The 21,137-nt window shown below is 36.2% G+C and overlaps 1 protein-coding gene across 4 annotated transcripts in view; it reads right to left on the bottom strand.

Moving 5' to 3' along the window:
- Positions 1 to 180: 180 nt before the first annotated feature.
- Positions 181 to 21,137, bottom strand: part of Zfp982 (zinc finger protein 982) — a 72,951-nt gene continuing 51,994 nt past the window's right edge. For 3 of the 4 annotated variants that reach the window (NM_001371348.1, NM_001371349.1, NM_001365422.2), the window contains 3 exons: positions 8,605 to 8,659; positions 5,366 to 5,492; positions 181 to 3,900 (listed from right to left, as the gene is read on the bottom strand). In NM_001371348.1, the coding sequence (NP_001358277.1) occupies positions 2,951 to 3,900; positions 5,366 to 5,492; positions 8,605 to 8,634 (1,107 nt within the window). In that variant the 5' untranslated portion in view covers positions 8,635 to 8,659 and the 3' untranslated portion in view covers positions 181 to 2,950. Of the gene's footprint in view, positions 3,901 to 5,365; positions 5,493 to 8,604; positions 8,660 to 15,549; positions 15,560 to 21,137 lie in introns of those variants that run through there. The other variant, NM_001039209.4, reaches the window with a different exon arrangement.

The following is a 21,137-nucleotide window of genomic DNA, read 5'->3' as shown; positions in this document are numbered from 1 at the left end:
TACATCCCAAAGGGATTGTTATCCACCAGTTGAAAATCACTACTATTAACTTTATGATACAGGTTTGCAAAAATTTCATGACTTCTGCATATGTTTTATGTGAGGCATTTCCTGGGAAGATGCAACATATATTCATCTGAGTATCCCAAGGGCAAGTTGAAAACAACCAAAGCAACCTTGTAGAATCTTTCAGCTTTATTGGAGTTAGTTACAGGACAATAGGAAAGGAGTTGTTGAGCAGATCACAAGAGACTCGGAGTCACTTGTTATCCTATAATGTGAAACAAGTATTTGAGAAGAATTATGATTACTGGATACTCGAAGCACACTTCACATCTGCAAGCATATTTATAGAATAAAGAATATGCTGTCTGGGTAGCTCAGTTTGCCAGATAATCTTTTAAGTATATTTTTATCTTAATTGGTTCATTTTAATTAAATATACAGAATGTTACCAGTTTTATTAGATATTTTGAGGATTGTATTAAAGACCTTAAATAGTTTCCTTTTGAAATGGATTATTTCTGTCTTAAAGAAAGTGTTACACAATACTATCTTCTGACTTCCCAGCTTGTCTTCATCTTGCCACATTTGAGGGTGAACAAATAAAAAGGTGTCATGAAAAGCTTTCTACAACTGGGCGTGGTGGCACATGTCTTTAATCCAAGCACTCGGGAGAGAGAGGCAGGCGGATTACTGAGTTCGAGGCCAGCCTGGTCTACAGGATGGCCATGGATATACAGAGAAACCCTGTCTCTAAAAACCAACCCCCCCCCAAAAAAAAGAAAGAAAGAAAGAAAGAAAGAAAGAAAGAAAGAAAGAAAGGCTTGCTACATTTTTTCAAATTGTCAGAGTCGACATTATTTAAGATTTGAACATTGCATGAAAATTTTCAAAAGATTCTCATAATTATACTAATTCTCTAGTGTGGAGCCTTGAGTATTGCCAAGAATATGCCATGAATAAAACATATGCCACCTTTTTCTCAACAGAAATACTTTCCCTTAAAAAGTTCTTAGATGTTTTCTCTGACTAAAATGAATTCAAAGATATTTCTTCATACAATACATGCGTTAAGTTTCTAGCTTATTAGCATTCACAGTTACATTCTAGGAAATAGGCAAAAATAAAGAATTCATACCTTCGATATATTTGAAAAGTTCCTCTTCTGTAAGTATTCTCTAGTGAATTTTAAGATGCTGTATCTTGGTAAAGAATTGTCTCATTCACTTCATTTATAAAGATTCTCTACTGTATGAAATAACTGATGATTTCTCAGACTGACATTGTGAGTATTGTATTTGTCACATACAAACTATTTGTAAGGTTCCTCTCCTGTATGAATTCTCTGATAAATACTAAGATGGGATTTGTGATTAAAACATTTGTCACCTTCACTACATTTGAAAGTTTCTCTCCTGTATGAATTTTCTGATGCCTTCTCAGACTGCCTTTGTCAGTAAAACATTTTTCACATTCACTACACTTGTAAGGTTTCTCTCCTGTATGAATTCTCTGATGAATACTAAGTTGGAATTTTTGGGTAAAGCATTTGTCACATTCACTACATTTGTAAGGTTTCTCTCCTGTATGAATTTTCTGATGCCTTCTCAAATTGCCTTTTTCAGTAAAGCATTTGTCACATTCACTGCATTTGTAAGGTTTCTCTCCTGTATGAATTCTCTGATGAATACTAATTTCGAGTTTTCGGGTAAAGCATTTTTTACATTCACTACATTTATAAGGTTTCTCTCCTTTATGAATTCTCGGATGAATATTAAGATAAGATTTTTGGGGAAAGCACTTATCACATTCATGACATTTGTAAGGTTTCTCTCCTGAATGAATTTTCTGATGAATTCTCAGATTGCCTTTTTCAGTAAAGCATTTGTCACATTCACTGCATTTGTAAGGTTTCTCTCCTTTATGAATTTTCTGATGCCTTCTCAGACTGCCTTTGTCAGTAAAGCATTTCTCACATTCACTACATTTGTAAGGTTTCTCTCTTGTATGAATTTTCTGATGCCTTCTCAGATTGCCCTTTTCAGTAAAGCATTTGTCACATTCACTGCATTTGTAAGGTTTCTCTCCTGTATGAATTCTCTGATGAATACTAAGATAGGATTTTCGGGTAAAGCATTTCTCACATTCGCATTTGTAAGGGTTCTCTCCTTTATGAATTCTCGGATGAATACTAAGATAGGATTTTTGGGGAAAGCACTTGTCACATTCATGACATTTGTAAGGTTTCTCTCCTGAATGAATTTTCTGATGAATTCTCAGATTGCCTTTTTCAGTAAAGCATTTGTCACATTCACTGCATTTGTAAGTTTCTCTCCTTTATGAATTTTCTGATGCCTTCTCAGACTGCCTTTGTCAGTATAGCATTTCTCACATTCACTACATTTGTAAGGTTTCTCTCCTGTATGAATTTTCTGATGCCTTCTCAGACTGCCTTTGTCAGTAAAGCATTTCTCACATTCACTACATTTGTAAGGTTTCTCTCCTGTATGAATTTTCTGATGCCTTCTCAGATTGCGTTTATCAGTAAAGCATTTGTCACATTCACTACATTTGTAAGGTTTCTCTCCTGTATGAATACTCTGATGATTATTAAGACTGGATTTTTGTATAAAGCATTTGTTACATTCACTACATTTGTAAGGTTTCTCTCCTGTATGAATTCTCTGATGATCACTAAGACTGTATTTTTGTATAAAGCATTTGTCACATTCACTACATTTGTAAGGTTTTTCTCCTGTATGAATTTTCTGATGCCTTCTCAGTTTGCGTTTTTCAGTAAAGCATTTGTCACAGTCACTACATTTGTAGGGTTTCTCTCCTTTATGAATTCTCAGATGAATACTAAGATGGGATTTTTTGGGAAAGCACTTGTCACATTCATGACATTTGTAAGGTTTCTCTCCTGAATGAATTTTCTGATGAATTCTCAGATTGCCTTTTTCAGTAAAGCATTTGTCACATTCACTGCATTTGTAAGTTTCTCTCCTTTATGAATTTTCTGATGCCTTCTCAGACTGCCTTTGTCAGTATAGCATTTCTCACATTCACTACATTTGTAAGGTTTCTCTCCTGTATGAATTTTCTGATGCCTTCTCAGACTGCCTTTGTCAGTAAAGCATTTCTCACATTCACTACATTTGTAAGGTTTCTCTCCTGTATGAATTTTCTGATGCCTTCTCAGATTGCGTTTATCAGTAAAGCATTTGTCACATTCACTACATTTGTAAGGTTTCTCTCCTGTATGAATACTCTGATGATTATTAAGACTGGATTTTTGTATAAAGCATTTGTTACATTCACTACATTTGTAAGGTTTCTCTCCTGTATGAATTCTCTGATGATCACTAAGACTGTATTTTTGTATAAAGCATTTGTCACATTCACTACATTTGTAAGGTTTTTCTCCTGTATGAATTTTCTGATGCCTTCTCAGTTTGCGTTTTTCAGTAAAGCATTTGTCACAGTCACTACATTTGTAGGGTTTCTCTCCTTTATGAATTCTCAGATGAATACTAAGATGGGATTTTTTGGGAAAGCACTTGTCACATTCATGATATTTGTAAGATTTCTCTCCTGAATGAATTTTCTGATGAATTCTCAGTATGCCTTTTTCAGTAAAGCATTTGTCACATTCACTGCATTTGTAAGGTTTCTCTCCTGTATGAATTTTCTGATGAATACTAAGATGGGATCTTTGGGAAAAGCATTTGTCCCATTCACTACATTTGTGAGGTACACAATGGGGGGATTCAAGAATAACATTGCTAAGCTTGTTCCATTTAGAAGACTTCTCTTGAATATTCATGTGTTCATGGACAATGTACTGGCTGTCTTCATCCAAGGCCTTCCCACACTTTGCACATATGAAATGATTTTCTGGAAAAAAAAGGGGGGGAGGAATTAGAGGTGACATGAATTACTTATATAAGAAAGTAAGGGATTCAATAATCAGTGAACTCTGGGATTCGTTCTCTCAAGAGAGGTTTTTCTCCTTTCTTTTTTCTTTTTTTGAATCATTACATGTATCCTCAGAAGAATCTCAAATATGGTTTATATCAAAAGACTGAAAATGATAATAGCGTTCTAAATTTTATTTTCAAATTGGACATCATACCCACCTCAAATATAATAACCCAGGATTGCTCCTGTCTTAAGGAAAAAGAGGGACAAAGAATGGAAAAGAGGCTGAAGGGAAGGCCATCCAGAGACTGGACCAAAGAGAATCAGATCCTTGCAGCCAACCATTGGACTGAGCAAGGGGACTACAATGAAGGAGTTAAAGGAAGGACTGAAGAAGCTGAAAGGCTTTGCAACTGTGTAGGAGGAACAACAATATCAAACAACAAGACCACACAAAGTTCCCAAGGGTCAAGTCACCAAACAAAGTGGAAGTACAAATGGCTCCAGCTTTAAATATAGCAGAGGATTGGCTTATGTGGCAACAACAAGAGCAAAGTCCCTTGGTACTGTGATGGTTCAGTATCCCAGCATAGGAGAATCCTAGGGGCATGAGGTGGGAGTAGGTGGATCGGTGGTGGGGCATCATCATAAAAGCCGGGGGTGGGGTGGGGGGTGGGATATAGATTTTCCAGACAGGGAATGGAGAAGGGGCATAACATTTGACATGTAAATGAATAAAATGATCAATAAAAAAGAAAATTGTACTTTCCATAAGCTGGGACAAATAAATGATCCATCTGTAGTGAATTTTTAGAAAGTAGAACTCTATATAATATATCTCTAATTCTATGGTTACAGTTTGATTCAGAGTGACACTAAATCAGGTATAAATTTGGTCAGGTATAAATTTATGATATAGCTGATAGTGTCAGGGAAATCACTAAATAGATTTGTTTCAACATCCAAAATGCTAGGATAAAGATCATGTTGTCCCAGATCTAAACACAGAGATCAAATGTCAAAAAGTTAAATAAAAAAAATTGACCAAACCAACACCTCTATATCCACTTGAAACCTTGTATATTTTTAGATTCATAAATAAGGGAACATTTTAAAGCAATAGTAAAATTTTTTTTACAATTGCAACTATTATATGTATAAAAATATACATATTCTTATTCTGGATATTTAAGTTATTACTTGAACATTTTTATCTTGAGTGAAGCTAGATAAGAGATTAGGAGTAATCTCAGAGAATATAGCACTGGTTACTTTTCCAAAGAAAGCAGAGAAATGTAAAGGAAACACAATGGAAAAGTTATGATTTTAACTACAATTTCCCTCATTCAGGAGTCTCTGGATATCTCAGAGCATTTACATAAACACATAGTAGGAAAACTGAAAGAAAGAAACAGGAATTCGACAAGAAGCTCATTCTTACCCACAAACAACAGATTGTTGTAATTCTCCAACATCACATCTATGTACAATGACCTCTGAGCAAAACTGAGACGTTCCCATTCCTCCAGTGAGAATTCCACGGCCACATCCTTGAAGGTTAACAGACCCTGTAATGGAAAACTACCTATTTGATATGGGACAAAAATGCTTTGCAATATTCAAAAACAAGAAGTAATTAAGATATCCTTTTTGTGGCTGCTCTTCCGAAGGTCCTGAGTTCAAAATCCCAGCAACCACATGGTGGCTCACAACCATCCATAATGAGATCTGATGTCCTCTTCTTGTGCATCTGAAGACAGCTACAGTGTACTTATATATAATAATAAATAAATTTTTAAAAAACATATCCTTTTTTATTCAGATTAGGAAGGAAAATATTGAACTACAAATGTTTTTGAAAAGTGTTAGGGAGATGTGTCTCTAGATACAAATTGCTGCTCTTCTACTGACAATCTACAGAATGACATATTATAATGCTCACATTTTAAAAGCTTCTCTAATTAAAAAGAAAGAAAAGAAAAAAGAAAAATGAAATGCTCTCATCTTCAAGAATTTTCTGTGATTTACTGAGACCTTCACAGCACATTTAACATTTGCCACCATCACTCTTTTCAAAAATTTTGGTGTGCAGTTTGGATTGTATACTGTCTTTTAATGTCATGTATTATGAAATTTGATTCCCAGCACCCATGTGGCACTAAACAGTAGATTGTTAAACCCAGTTCTTTAAACTCCAATGATCTCTTCTGAACACTACGGACAGGAGGAATACATAGCACATATGCATACATTCAGGCAAATGTAAGCAACATATATAGAAGAAAAAAAGAACTTTAACTTCATTCAAAGAAACTTTCTAAACTACTAATAGACTTCCTTATATTCCTTTTTCTCTGAGAATGCATGATATAATTTCAAAAGCAGTAAACATTTATAGAATATAACATGTACTTTTGATGTCTAGATGCAGTAATGTACCTTTATGAAATATGGGTTGATAATAATCAGAATCCCAGTGTCCCATTAGATCCCAGTGTCAAGTTGTGATAACAAAATATGCTTTCAAATTTTACAATGTCCACTTTGTTTAAATATAAACACTAGCTTAGTCTTATGTGCAGCTGTGTCTCACATCTGTATTGCAACATGTCCATTTGACAACCTGAGGCCTAAGTTCAATGCGACACACTTTCTAGGACAAACAGGTAGAATACTAAAATGCAGAAATAACGGATGAACTAAATGTTAAAGTTTTTTCTTTAAATACAATAGAACTTGAACATCAGGGCATCATACACTGAACGTTCCATAAGACACAGAAAACGAAATGCTTTTGGAAATTACATTATGAGAATGTATTCAAAACCATAAAATAGAAAAAAATAGTATGAGAGAGCTTTAAAATTATTTAACATTTTACATATGTTGGTACAATCAATATGCATAATCATAATAACAATAATTTCAATAATACCATATGGTTTTTCACTATATAATGATTTGATATGTATGTATAAGCATATATCATATGTGACAATGCATTCCAATGAAGTACAATCATTTTTTGGTCAAATTCTGTTTTTAAATTGAGGAGAATTATATTAAATATTCATTTCAATTTAATGAACTATCCCTCATTGTATTAAGTTAACTGAAAATTTCAATCTTCAAATTATAAATTTTTGGCTTCAGAGTTTGACCATATGTATATCAGAATTGCACTTTTCATAGAGAAGTGTGATCTATCTTTCTTCCTTTGTTTATCAAAAATTATAATATACAGACTATATATTGTCTTTATTGAAAATATTCTTCAAAAATATAAACCTGTGCCATAAACAAATGACTAAAGAGTAAAGGGTACTTGCTGTTTCTACTTTAAAAACTAACCTAATTCTCTCTAAATATATTGCAGCTCACTATTATGTCTGTCCCCAGGGTTTGGTGCTATACTCATGGTTTTAGGGGCATAGAGTATCATTCACTGTACATAAAAACCTTCAGATATACACTTATGGACTTAAAGAAAATAATATCATAATGAAAAATAGAAACATTGACATAACACTTCAGTTTTCCCTATGTAATGCAAAGCTTGGTTGGAGAAGATTATCACAGATTGTATCAAGCCTTTTCCTTCTAAAGAAAAAGAGACAAAAAATAAGAAAGGACATTCATTTATGTTTCTAAATTGATGGTTTATGCACAGCACCATAGTTATCCTCTCTAGAAAAATTTTACTAATATAGCTTATGTGATGAAATACAAAGGTGAAGAAAATAGGACTTAAAGTTATTTCTCAAACCAAAAAGAGAGGTAAATAACTATTTCTATACTGTGAATTTTCCACAGGGACAGTATCTCTCTTGAGACAAATAGATTTCCAGTGTCAACATTGATTACTATGTGACATGAGGTGTGAAAAAAGTGTCAGAATACGGAAATCTATATCAGCTCACAATTACACTAATGGTAAGAAAGACATTTTCCTTCCATTATCTGTGACCCTAGGGAGCTAATAATATATTTACTATTAGGATTCAAGACAGTAGATCTCTTATAATTTTACCTTCTACAAATTCTACTCTTTCATATCTTCTTTAGTGATGTGAATTTATACTTATTTCTATATCCTCATTCACAAGCTAGAAACCTGACCATCCCTGAAATGCCATATATGTGGCACAAGAGACCTTACTTCACACTAATACAAAAGGACAAAACTTATTCAATATAGAAAATATCCATTGGGCTAGAGAGATGGCTCAGCGGTTAAGAGCACTGACTGTTCTTCTGAAGGTCCTGAGTTCAAATCCCAGCAATCACATGGTGGCTCACAACCATCCATAAGAAGATCTGGCGCCCTCTTCTGAAGTGTCTAAAGACAGCTATGGTGTACTTACATATAATAAATAAATAAATTGAAAAAAAAGAAAATATCCATTAATATGTTCTTTGAGCATCATAGATACTATTTGAGACATGCAGGTCTTTAGTCCAAGAGAATTATATACCCTCAAAATATAAAACTCAAGGTAAAATATAAAGCCACTATATGCATGAAAAGGAAAAATATTAAGTTCTCATTATTACAAAAGAAAATATAGATCATAGAGAATAAGCCCTTAGATAACATTCCACATATAGAGATTAAAACATTTGGATGACTTGAATAAAAAGAGATTTTTTTTTTTAAAGAAATGTGGAAAGGACACTGACCTGTGGTGTATTTACCAGAAACACACTCATTCTTGTTGTCCTTCTCCCAGGGTCTCTGTGAAGAACAAAGATTGAATTCTTCTTGAAATTTCATATCAAGGTCTGAATGATTCAAAGATGAAATAAATACAACATCATTACAGACAATGCTAAACCACATTATAAAAAAAAATTAAAAGCAAAATGATACCAGGAATCTTGACAATGTGCAAGCATGAAAGCAAGTTATGATATATTTAGATGGTAAATATAACCTAGTTCCTGCCCACCACCGTAGATTCTCAAACTTTATTCACAACACCTCACATAGAATCCCCTGCGAAATGACCTAAATGACACACAGCAAAAGAAAATTGAGAGGCTGGAGCTAAAGCAATTTGATAATGTTAATAAAATTCCCCGTTCTTCTGAGGCGGCGCCATTTTTGGCTCCAGACAACTGGCCACCTTCCAGGTCAGAGCATAGCTGTCCGCCCAGCCTGAGAGGCTTCTGCCTCAGCTTCCGCGGGAGCCACCTTGGTTCCGGGACTCTGCGGAGGGCAGGCTGCACGGGTGAGGGTGTGGAATACAGAGGCCAGCTGTCACAGGACTCCGGTGGAGTCAGCTTGTCAGATGAAAGTCTGAAAGCTTTCTCATGAGGAAAGAGTTTCAAGGAAACTTACTCCAGGATCTTTGGCTATTCCCCTAACCCATAAAATTAATTTTCCAAATCCACATTAGTCTAGTGTATGGATCCACGTGCACTCTATATAGTATTACCTTATAGTAAATGCCTTTTAAGATTGTATTCTAACATAGCTAAAGCCTTTTTCCAGTGTTCTTAGATTCCAGATAGCAGCAAGGAGCTTAACCTATTCAGTAACTAATTAAGCCCTACCATAAAACAATTTAACATCTGTCATTTACTCAGCTGTCTGTAGATAGAGACTAAAAGTCTCACTGAGATAGAAATCTTTTACTACAGGCTACATTCCATGTCAAGTATAAGTTGATATACTACCCTGATAAGGGGGAACTCTCCAGACAGGATAAGTTTTACTAGACCTAAGAATTTAGAGCTCCTGATAACACACTACTCTTAAGGCCTGTCAAGAGTTAACAACCCCCTGATGCTTTTAACCTTAAAGTGTGAAATTCTTGCCTGGCATTAGGCTGATCCTAGGCAGGGCTTGTTATCCCTAATGTAAACATTTAATTAGTCCCTGCAAATTCCTTTCTGCTGTAACTGGTAAATTTCAGTGTATCTTGTCTTTTTGTGATTTGTATCCTCTGATAATTCGTTGTGATATAAGTCTGAAGCTCAACCAGAACATTACATTCAGATCCAACACCATTCTAGCGTGTTTGACTGCTTGTCACTACATCCTAATTTGCCCATCTACTCTAGAGACTCTTTTCTACGCAGGCACAGGGGACCAGAGGGCCTGCGGCAGCCAGCAGTTTCTGGGACAGGCGAGAGCCACAGATCTTCTGAGGCGGCGCCATTTTCGGCTCCAGACAACCGGCCACCTTTCAGGTCAGAGCACAGTTGTCCACCCTGCCCGAGAGGCTTCTGTCTCAGCTTCCACGGGACCCACCTTGGTTCCGGGACTCCTCAGAAAGTAATCTACACAGGTGAGAGTGTGGACTACTGAAACAACAGCTTCTGTGACAGGCCAAAGCAACACAGCTTCTGGGAAAGATCCTGTTTTGGGCCTTCATCTTCAGCCAGGAGGAGGTCCAAACACCAGATAACTGTGCACCTTCCCTGAAAGAGGAGAGCTTGCCTGCAGAGACTGCTCTGACCACTGAAAGTCAGAGGAGAGAGCTAGTCTCCCATGTCTGCTGATAGAGGGTAACAAAATCACCAGAGGAACAATCTCTAAACAGAGACAACTATAACAACTAACTCCAGATATTGCCAGATGGTGAAAGGTAAACATAAGAATCCTACTAACAGAAAACAGGACCACTCACCATCATCAGAACCCAGCACACCCACTTTGCCCAGTCCAGGGCACCTCAACACACCTGACAAGATAGACCTAGATTTAAAAGCATATCTCATGATGATGGTAGAGGATATCAAGAAGGACTTTAATAACTCACTTAAAGAAATACAGGAGAACACTGCTAAAGAGTTACAGGTCCTTATAGAAAAACAGGGAAAGACATCCAAACAGGTGATGGAAATGAACAAAACCATACTAGACCTAAAAAGGGAAGTGGACACAATAAAGAAAACCCAAAGTGAGGCAACGCTGGAGATAGAAACCCTAGGAAAGAAATCTGGAACCATAGTTGCCAGCATCAGCAACAGAATACAACAGATGGAAGAGAGAATCTCAGGTGCAGAAGATTCCATAGAGAACATCGGCACAACAATCAAAGAAAATACAAAATCCAAAAAGATCCTAACTCAAAACATCCAGGAAATCCAGGACACAATGAGAAGACCAAACCTACGGATAATAGGAGTGGATGAGAATGAAGATTTTCAACTCAAAGGACCAGCAAACATCTTCAACAAAATTATTGAAGAAAACTTCCCAAATCTAAAGAAAGAGATGCCCATGAACATACAAGAAGCCTACAGAACTCCAAATAGACTGGACCAGAAAAGAAATTCCTCCAGACACATAATAATCAGGACAACAAATGCACTAAATAAAGATAGAATACTAAAAGCAGTAAGGGAAAAAGGTCAAGTAACATATAAAGGCAAGCCTATCAGAATTACACCAGATTTTTCACCAGAGACTATGAAAGCCAGAAGAGCCTGGACAGATGTTATACAGACACTAAGAGAACACAAACTCCAGCCCAGGCTACTATACCCAGCCAAACTCTCAATTACCATAGATGGAGAAACCAAAGTATTCCACGACAAAACTAAATTCACCCATTATCTCTCCACCAATCCAGCCCTTCAAAAGATAATAACAGAAAAAAAACAATACAAAGACGGGAACCACGCCCTAGAAAAAACAAGAAGATAATCCCTCAACAAAACTAAAAGAAGACAGCCACAAGAACAGAATGCCAACTTTAACAACAAAAATAACAGGAAGCAGCAATTACTTTTCCTTAATATCTCTTAATATCAATGGATTCAACTCCCCAATAAAAAGACATAGACTAACAAACTGGCTACACAAACAAGACCCAACATTGTGCTGCTTACAGGAAACTCATCTCAGAGAAAAAGATAGACACTACCTCAGAATGAAAGGCTGGAAAACAATTTTCCAAGCAAATGGTATGAAGAAACAAGCTGGAGTAGCCATTCTAATATCTAACAAAATCGACTTCCAACCCAAAATAATAAAAAAACACAAGGAGGGGCACTTCATACTCATCAAAGGTAAAATCCTCCAAGAGGAACTCTCAATTCTGAATATCTATGCTCCAAATACAAGGGCAGCCACATTCATTAAAGAAACTTTAGTAAAACTCAAAGTACACATTGCACCTCACACAATAATAGTGGGAGACTTCAACACACCACTTTCACCAATGGACAGATCATGGAAACAGAAACTAAACAGGGACACAGTGAAACTAACAGAAGTGATGAAACAAATGGACTTAACAGATATCTACAGAACATTTTATCCTAAAACAAAAGGATATACCTTCTTCTCAGCACCTCATGGTACCTTCTCCAAAATTGACCACATAATTGGTCACAATACAAGCCTCAACAGATACAAAAATATTGAAATTGTCCCATGCATCCTATCAGATCACCATGGACTAAAGCTGATCTTCAATAACAAAATAAATAATAGAAAGCCGACATTCACATGGAAACTGAACAATACTCTTCTCAATGATACCTTGGTCAAGGAAGGAATAAAGAAAGAAATTAAGGTCTTTTTGGAGTTTAATGAAAATGAAGCCACAATATACCCAAACTTATGGGACACAATGAAAGCATTTATAAGAGGAAAACTCATAGCTCTGAGTGCCTCCAAAAAGAAACTAGAGAGAGCACACATTAGCAGCTTGACAACACACCTAAAAGCTCTAGAACAAAAGGAAGCAAATTCACCGAAGAGGAGTAGAAGGCAGGAAATAATCAAACTCAGGGGTGAAATCAACCAAGTGGAAACAAGAAGAACTATTCAAAGAATCAACCAATCAAGGAGCTGATTCTTTGAGAAAATCAAGATAGAAAAACCCTTAGCCAGACTCACTAAAGGGCACAGGGAAAGCATCTTAATTAACAAAATCAGAAATGAAAAGGGAAACATAACAACATATCCTGAAGAAATCCAAAACACCATCAGATCCTTCTACAAAAGGCTATACTCAACAAAACTGGAAAACCTGGATGAAATGGACAAGTTTCTAGACAGATACCAGGTACCAAAGCTAAATCAAGATCAGGTTAATGATCTAAACAGTCCTATATCCCCTAAAGAAATAGAAACAGTCATTAATAGTCTCCCAACCAAAAAAAGCCCAGGACCAGATGGGTTTAGTGCAGAGTTCTATCAGACCTTCAAAGAAGACCTAATTCCAGTTCTTCACAAACTATTCCATGAAATAGAAACGGAAGGTACTCTACCCAACTCATTCTATGAAGCCACAATTACTCTGATACCTAAACCACAAAAAGACCCAATAAAGATAGAGAACTTCAGACCAATTTCCCTTATGAATATCGATGCAAAAATCCTCAATAAAGTTCTTGCTAACCGAATACAAGAACACATCAAAACAATCATCCATCCTGACCAAGTAGGTTTCATCCCAGGGACGCAGGGATGGTTCAATATACGGAAATCCATCAACGTAATCCAGTATATAAACAAACTCAAAGACAAAAACCACATGATCATCTCGTTAGATGCTGAGAAAGCATTTGACAAAATCCAACAGCCATTCATGATAAAAGTCTTGGAAAGATCAGGAATTCAAGGCCCATACCTAAACATGATAAAAGCAATCTACAGCAAACCAGTAGGCAACATCAAAGTAAATGGTGAGAAGCTGGAAGCAATCTCACTAAAATCAGGGACTAGAAAAGGTTGTCCACTCTCGCCCTACCTATTCAACATTGTACTTGAAGTCCTAGCCAGAGCAATTAGACAACAAAAGGAGATCAAGGGGATACAAACTGGAAAGGAAGAAGTCAAAATATCACTTTTTGCAGATGAATGATAGTATATATAAGTGACCCTAAAAATTCCACCAGAGAACTCCTAAGCCTGATAAACAGCTTCAATGAAGTAGCCGGATATAAAATTAACTCAAACAAGTCAATGGCCTTTCTGTACACAAAGGATAAACAGGCTCAGAAAGAAATTAGGGAAACAACACCCTTCTCAATAGTCACAAATAATATAAAATACCTTGGCGTGACTCTAACTAAGGAAGTGAAAGATCTGTATGATAAGAACTTCAAGTCTCTAAAGAAAGAAATTAAAGAAGATCTCAGAAGATGGAAAGATCTCCCATGCTCATGGATTGGCAGGATCAACATTGTAAAAATGGCTATCTTGCCAAAAGCACTCTACAGATTCAATGCGATCCCCATCAAAATTCCAACTCAATTCTTCAACGAATTAGAAAGGGCAATTGGCAGATTCATCTGGAATAACAAAAAACCTAGGATAGCAAAAACTCTTCTCAAGGATAGAAGAACCTCTGGTGGAATCACCATGCCTCACCTAAAACTGTACTACAGAGCAATTGTGATAAAAACTGCATGGTACTGGTACAGCGACAGACAAGTAGACCAATGGAACAGAATTGAAGACCCAGAGATGAACCCACACATCTATGGTCACTTGATCTTTGAAAAGGGAGCTAAAACCATCCAGTAGAAAAAAGACAGCATTTTCAACAAATGGTGCAGGCACAACTGGCAGTTATCATGTAGAAGAATGCGAATTGATCCATTTCTATCTCCTTGTACTAAGGTTAAATCTAAGTGGATTAAGGAACTCCACATAAAACCAGAGACAATGAAACTTATAGAGGAGAAAGTACGGAAAAGCCTCGAAGACATGGGTACAGGGGAAAAATTCCTGAATAGAACAGCAATGGCTTGTGCTGTAAGATCGAGAATCGATAAATGGGACCTCATAAAATTGCAAAGCTTCTGCAAAGCAAAAGACACCGTCAATAAGACAAAAAGGCCACCAACAGATTGGGAAAGAATCTTTACCTATCCCAAAACAGATAGGGGACTAATATCCAATATATATAAAGAACTGAAGAGGGTGGACTCCAGAAATTCAAATAACCCCATTAAAAAATGGGGCTCAGAGCTGAACAAAGAATTCTCACCTGAGGAATACTGAATGGCTGAGAAGCACCTGAAAAAATGTTCAACATCCTTAATCATCAGGGAAATGCAAATCAAAACAACCCTGAGATTCCACTTCACTCCAGTCAGAATGGCTAAGATCAAAAATTCAGGTGACAGCAGATGCTGGCGAGGATGTGGAGAAAGGGGAAAACTCCTCCATTGTTAGTGGGATTGCAAGCTTGTACAACCACTCTGGAAATCAGTCTGGCGGTTCCTCAGAAAATTGGACATAGTACTACTGGAGGATCCAGCAATACCTCTCCTGGGCATATATCCAGAAGATGTCACAACCAGTAAGAAGGACACATGCTCCACTATGTTCATAGCAGCCTTATTTATAATAGCCAGAAGCTGGAAAGAACCCAGATGCCCCTCAACAGAGGAATGGATACAGAAAATGTGGTACATTTACACAATGGAATACTACTCAGCTATTAAAAAGAATGAATTTATGAAATTCCTAGGCAAATGGATGGACCTGGAGGGCATCATCCTGAGTGAGGTAAACCAATCACAAAGGAACTCACACAATATGTACTCATTGATAAGTGGATATTAGCCCAGAAACTTAGGATACCCAAGATATAAGATACAACTTGCTAAACACATGAAATTCAAGAAGAAGGAAGACCAAAGTGTGGACACTTTACCTCTTCCTAAAAATGGGAACAAACTACCCATGGAAGGAGTTACAGAGACAAAATTTGGAGCTATGACAAAAAGATGGACCATCTAGTGATTGCCCTATGCAGGGATCCATCCCATAATCAGCTTCCAAACGCTGACACCATTGCACACACTAGCAAAATTTTGCTGAAAGGACCCAGATATAGCTCTCTCTTGTGAGACTATGCCAGCGCCTAGCAAATACAGAAATGGATGATCACAGTCAGCTATGGGATGGATCACACGGCCCCCAATGCAGGAGCTAGAGATACTACCCAAAGAGCTAAAGGGAACTGCAACCCTATAGGTGGAACAACAATATGAACTAACCAGTACCCCAGAGCTCTTGTCTCTAGCTGCATATGCATCAAAAGATGGCCTAGTCGGCCAGCACTGCAAAGAGAGGCCCATTGGACTTGCCAACTTTATATGCCCCAGTACAGGGGAACACCAGGGCCAAAAAGGGGGAGTGGGTGGGTAGGGGATTGGGGGGGGTGGATATGGGGGACCTTTGGGATAGCATTGAAAATGTAAACGAGGAAAATACCTAATAAAAAAATTAACATAAATAAACAAATATAAGCCAAAAAACCTATTAAAAAATAAATAAATAAATAAATAAATAAATAAATAAATAAATAAATAAATAAATAAAATAAAATTCCCCTAGCCCAAATCACTAATGGAATACCAATTCTCATGACAAAATGAATTATGAAACAAACTCAAGAGGCAAAAGTCAAAATATAATCTGAACACCATTCAATGTGGACAAATGACATGAAGAGGGAACAAAGCACAGGAATTCAAAGAAGGCAGAAACAAACTTAATGAAAGACCAGAGAACTCCTACAAGTGGGTAAGAAAATAATTTACATATGCAGGTTGTGAACATTATATCCAGAGATATAAAAGTCTAAGGAATGGTCACTCTGAAATGAAACAAGAAATGAACTCTGTAAGCCTGGTGGTAATTCATTGGCCAATATATGAAGATATAGATTTCAGACAAAAAAAAAAAAAGAAAAAGAAAGAAAAAAAAGAAAAGAAAAGAGAAGAAAAGAGAAGAGAAGAAAAGAAAGAAAAGAAAAGAAAAGAAAAGAAAAGAAAAGAAAAGAAAGAAAAGAAAAGAAAAGAAAAGAAAAGAAAAGAAAAGAAAAGAAAAGAAAAGAAATCAGCCTGTCAATGACAGAGGTCTTCCATCCTAGCTGTCAGGGGGCTCAGGCAGGCAGATTGATGTGATCTAAAAGCCATTCTGGTTTCTATATCAGGACACATGAAAATCAGGACTAGAGTGTGGGACCAAGTTTTATAAACAAACAAACACACAAACAGGAAACCCATACAAGAAATTGGAGCTTTGTTTTCTACATTGATATCAAAATCAGTTTAAAAATTACAAGGATATTAGAAGACTGATTATATAGGTATGAATGAATAAATCTCCTATTGGATAATACTTTTAAAGTTGGATCCTCAGTGGATCACAATGCTTTGAGGAATTTAGTTGTTGGAATATTACTGAATAAAGTAGGAAACTGAGGTTGGCTATGAGAAAAAAGAATAGATCCAAGCCATCTTTTTTCTATTTATTTATTTATTTATTTATTTATTTATTTATTTATTTATTTATTTGGACTTTCGAGACAGGGTTTCTCTGTGTAGCCTTGGATGTCCTGAAACTCACTCTGTAGACCAGGCTAGCCTCGAACTCAGAAATCCACCTGTCTGCCTCCCAAGTGCTGGGATTAAAGGCGTGTGCCACCACTGCCCAGCGACCCAAGCCATCTTAATTCTCTCTTCCTCTTTAATGACTGGGGTTGAGGAAGTGATCTTTCACCTTTCTACTTCAACAACATAGCTATGTTCTACCCGTCTTTCCTGCCATGGATGATGGTTATCCTCTGGAAGCAATACACCAAGTAGTCTTTTTCTTCTATTAGTTTCCTTGAACATGGTGCTTTATGAAAGCAGCAAACAAAAACCAATTACAGTAAAACATATTCTGATTGGATTTAAGGTTGCCTTTCAGAGAGAGAATTCATGTCATATTCTGAAACCTAATCAAGAACAGGAAGTATGTTAGGTCATGGGAATTATGAGGCCATTTTAAGAAATGGTATCATCTAAAATTATCATAGTCATATTGTGTTGTCTCCTTTCAGTAAAAGGTAGATGAGTTAATGGACTCAGACTCACAGCATACATTTAGACATTGTAATGTATATATTTGAGGTTTAGATGCAGGAATATATCTTTATGAACACGTTTTTGATAATAAGAACAATTCCAGTGTTACATCTAGTTTATAGATAGTAAAGTGATGGTGAGTAAAACTGTGCTTCCAAATTCTACAACTATCAGTATTGTTCAAATAAGAACCGAGTACCTCTCTTGTCTGAAGTTGGGTGTCAACAGCACGTCTAAAATGCTCAGTTTGGATTTTAAGGCCTATAAATAGTAGTGTATCCTTTCTAGAAGAAAGAAATAGAGTTCAGAATACCAAATACAAGAATGACTTAAGAGAAATAATTTTTTTTCTATTGTAGCAGTTAGGAAGTGTAAAATCAGTGTATACAAACAAAATTACAAACAAGACATAGAATCAAATACCTTGTGATGTGATTGAATAAGAATATTTTCATGAAGAATTAAATGATTGTTTAATGAAGAATTAATTTGAGAATATTTAATGATATAAAGTTAGCAATAGGTAGCATTAATATAATGTAATATTTTTGACTATATGACAAAATCAATACAGATAATAATTTGATGAATTACACAGTGGTTTCCCTTCAGAATGGTTAGACATACATGTATAACTAAATGACATATGTGAAAAAAAAAGTGATATAGTAGAATAGTTTTTATAATGGAAATGACCATATTAAGATGTATAAGAATCACACTAATACTTCATTATTTATGGATACTTTATTACTCGTGAATCTATTACTGGCACAACTGAAAATACAAAACTTTTGAATTCACCAATATTCTTCTCTTTATTATTTGAGCTCATTGATCTAACATGATTATAGATTACATAAAAAAGAATCATGTAAAGTTCTTTGACTTCATCCCTACTCTTTTCTTAATTATTTGAGCTCATCCATCTAAAACGGTTAGCGGTTGGACATATAAGTATCATTAGGACTGAAGAAATGACTCAGGGGTAACTGGCATTTGCTATTCCTGAAAGGAAACACAGCCTAATTCTGTCTTCACAGCAATAGTGATTAAAAACAGCATGGTATTAGTACACAGACTGACAAGTTGATTAATGACATGGAATTGAAGACACAGAAATAAAACCACACACTTACACACACATGATTTTTAACAAAGAAGCGAAAAATATATAATGGAAAAAAGAAAGCATCTTCAATAAACGGTACTGGTTTAACTGGCTGTCTGTATGTAGAAAAATGAAAATAGACCCATATTTGTCACCTTGCACAAGGCGCAAGTCCAAGTGAATCAAGGACCTCAACATAAAATCACATACACTCAGTCTAAAAGAAGAGAAAGTGGGAAAGAGCCTTGAACTCATTAGGCACCAGGGGATATTTCCTAAATAGAACTCGAATGCCTCATTCTCTAAGATCAAGAATTGATAAATGGGACCTCCTGAAACTAGAGAGCTTCTGTAAGGCAAACAACATAGTCAATAAGACAAATCAACAACCTACAGATTGGGAAAAAACCAGCACTAACTCCACAGACAATAGAGGGCTAATATCCAAAATATATAAAGAACTTAAGAAGATAACCACCAAAAAACCAAACATCCCAGTCCAAAAATGGTGTGTATGGCTACACCAAGAATTCACAACTGAAGACTCTCCAATTACTGAAAACCACTTAAAGAAATGTTCAAAGTCCATAGTCAGACAAACATGGTTTGTAGAGGGAAACTGCCAATTCAGAGAGAGCTGAATAAAAAGCCAGCAGTGGGGAAAAGGCAACACTATAAAAGAAGGAAGAAGTGGAGTTATGGAAATCCATGCTGTCATTTACCATGGAACATGGAATTATGAATATATGACAGCATGAATACCCATCCAAAACCTTCCTCAGAACATACATGAAACACAAGGATAGGATGAAAACATGAATAACAAGGGATGAGACAGAGATAGAAGAGACGGTAACTGTGTAAGCACTTTGGGACACTTCATGTGGGAAGGCCATTCACCTGAAAACGCAAGCACTAGGAGATTTAGTTAGCACAGATGAGAGTAAACTCTAGGAGCTCTGTAATATCTGCAAGACCAAAGAAACCAGATAATGCAAATCCTCTACCAGAATGATTCTCTGTGAATATTCTAACAATTGTAATATTCATGAAATGAGTATAATCCCTAATTCATGTGATAGAAAATTTACTGACAACAGGAATTTTTGAAAAATAAAAATTGGAGATGCAGGGAAAAATACATTGCTGTCATAAATTTACAATATGTATAACTTGATGCCCTGGGCATTTGTAGACAGACAGCATCAAGAGTGTAATAAAAAATGGGCATAGGAATACATGAATTTTCAGGGAGTAATGAGGACATTTTTCAAAGTATGTCACTTTATGATTCTTACCTGTGACATACAGGCTGAGTATTGTTGTCATTTCTACCAGAAATAGACCATAAATTCCTGCTCCAAGGACAGATGTTGTACTTTAAATTCAAAAGGAAGAAATACATAAAATGAATGTGTATTGTGGAATTGTTTTGTCTAATTGTATAACAGGAAAAGCACATCTTCCATTTCATGGAGACTGAACAAGAGCTCATTCTAGAATGAGAAGAATAACCCATGGGTTTACATACTTCCACTATGAAGTCAATATGAACACTAGGGCTTCGACTTTAAATCTTGCAACTGACATTACCTTAAATACACACCTGATTCTAAATAAACACAATTCCACAAGCTTAAGCCTTCCAGTCAAAGTTTACTATCACTTGTTTCATCACATCTGTTTTACAGTAGATAAACTCAAAGAGCAACATGCAGTGTTCAAACATTGGGACTCTTGAGTATTAGAACACCATACCACTCTAGCCTAGCATTCCCTAGGAAAGTCTCTCAGAGAGGAGTTTGAGCTGGAAAAACTGAATTGAATCAGTCAGGTAAGCATTGAGAAGGAATAAGAAAGGGTGGGGGCTGATTCAGCAGCAAATTTCAGAGGCTGAAAACACACCAGGCCTAGATAATACTGTATGGAGAGTAGAAACTTACATGACTAGGCCTAGGTTAAAAGATGTAGGCAGGAATCCTCCCAAATTACAGTGACAATAGGAGAATGAAACTTACTTATACAGCCTTGTGGTAAAAAGTAGTCACTGCTCAGTACAAAAGCTCTCAAGGATAGAAGAGAAGAAACATACCTCAGAAATAAGGCAAACAGACTCAAAACTAAAGCCAGCAGTACAGAGAAGGTCAAAAATAATTATTCCACTCTAATGGGGATTAATGCAACATGGAACATCAATTAAGAACACAGTTCAAGGACAGGAAAGCATTTAGAGTGGACAGAATAGGTGATTCAGAAAGCAAGTAGA

This window comes from Mus musculus, chromosome 4, assembly GCF_000001635.26.
Source record: "Mus musculus strain C57BL/6J chromosome 4, GRCm38.p6 C57BL/6J".
NCBI lineage: Eukaryota > Metazoa > Chordata > Mammalia > Rodentia > Muridae > Mus > Mus musculus.
The sequence above is the reverse complement of the archived record's forward strand: the minus strand, read 5'-3'. Positions and strand labels throughout refer to the sequence as shown.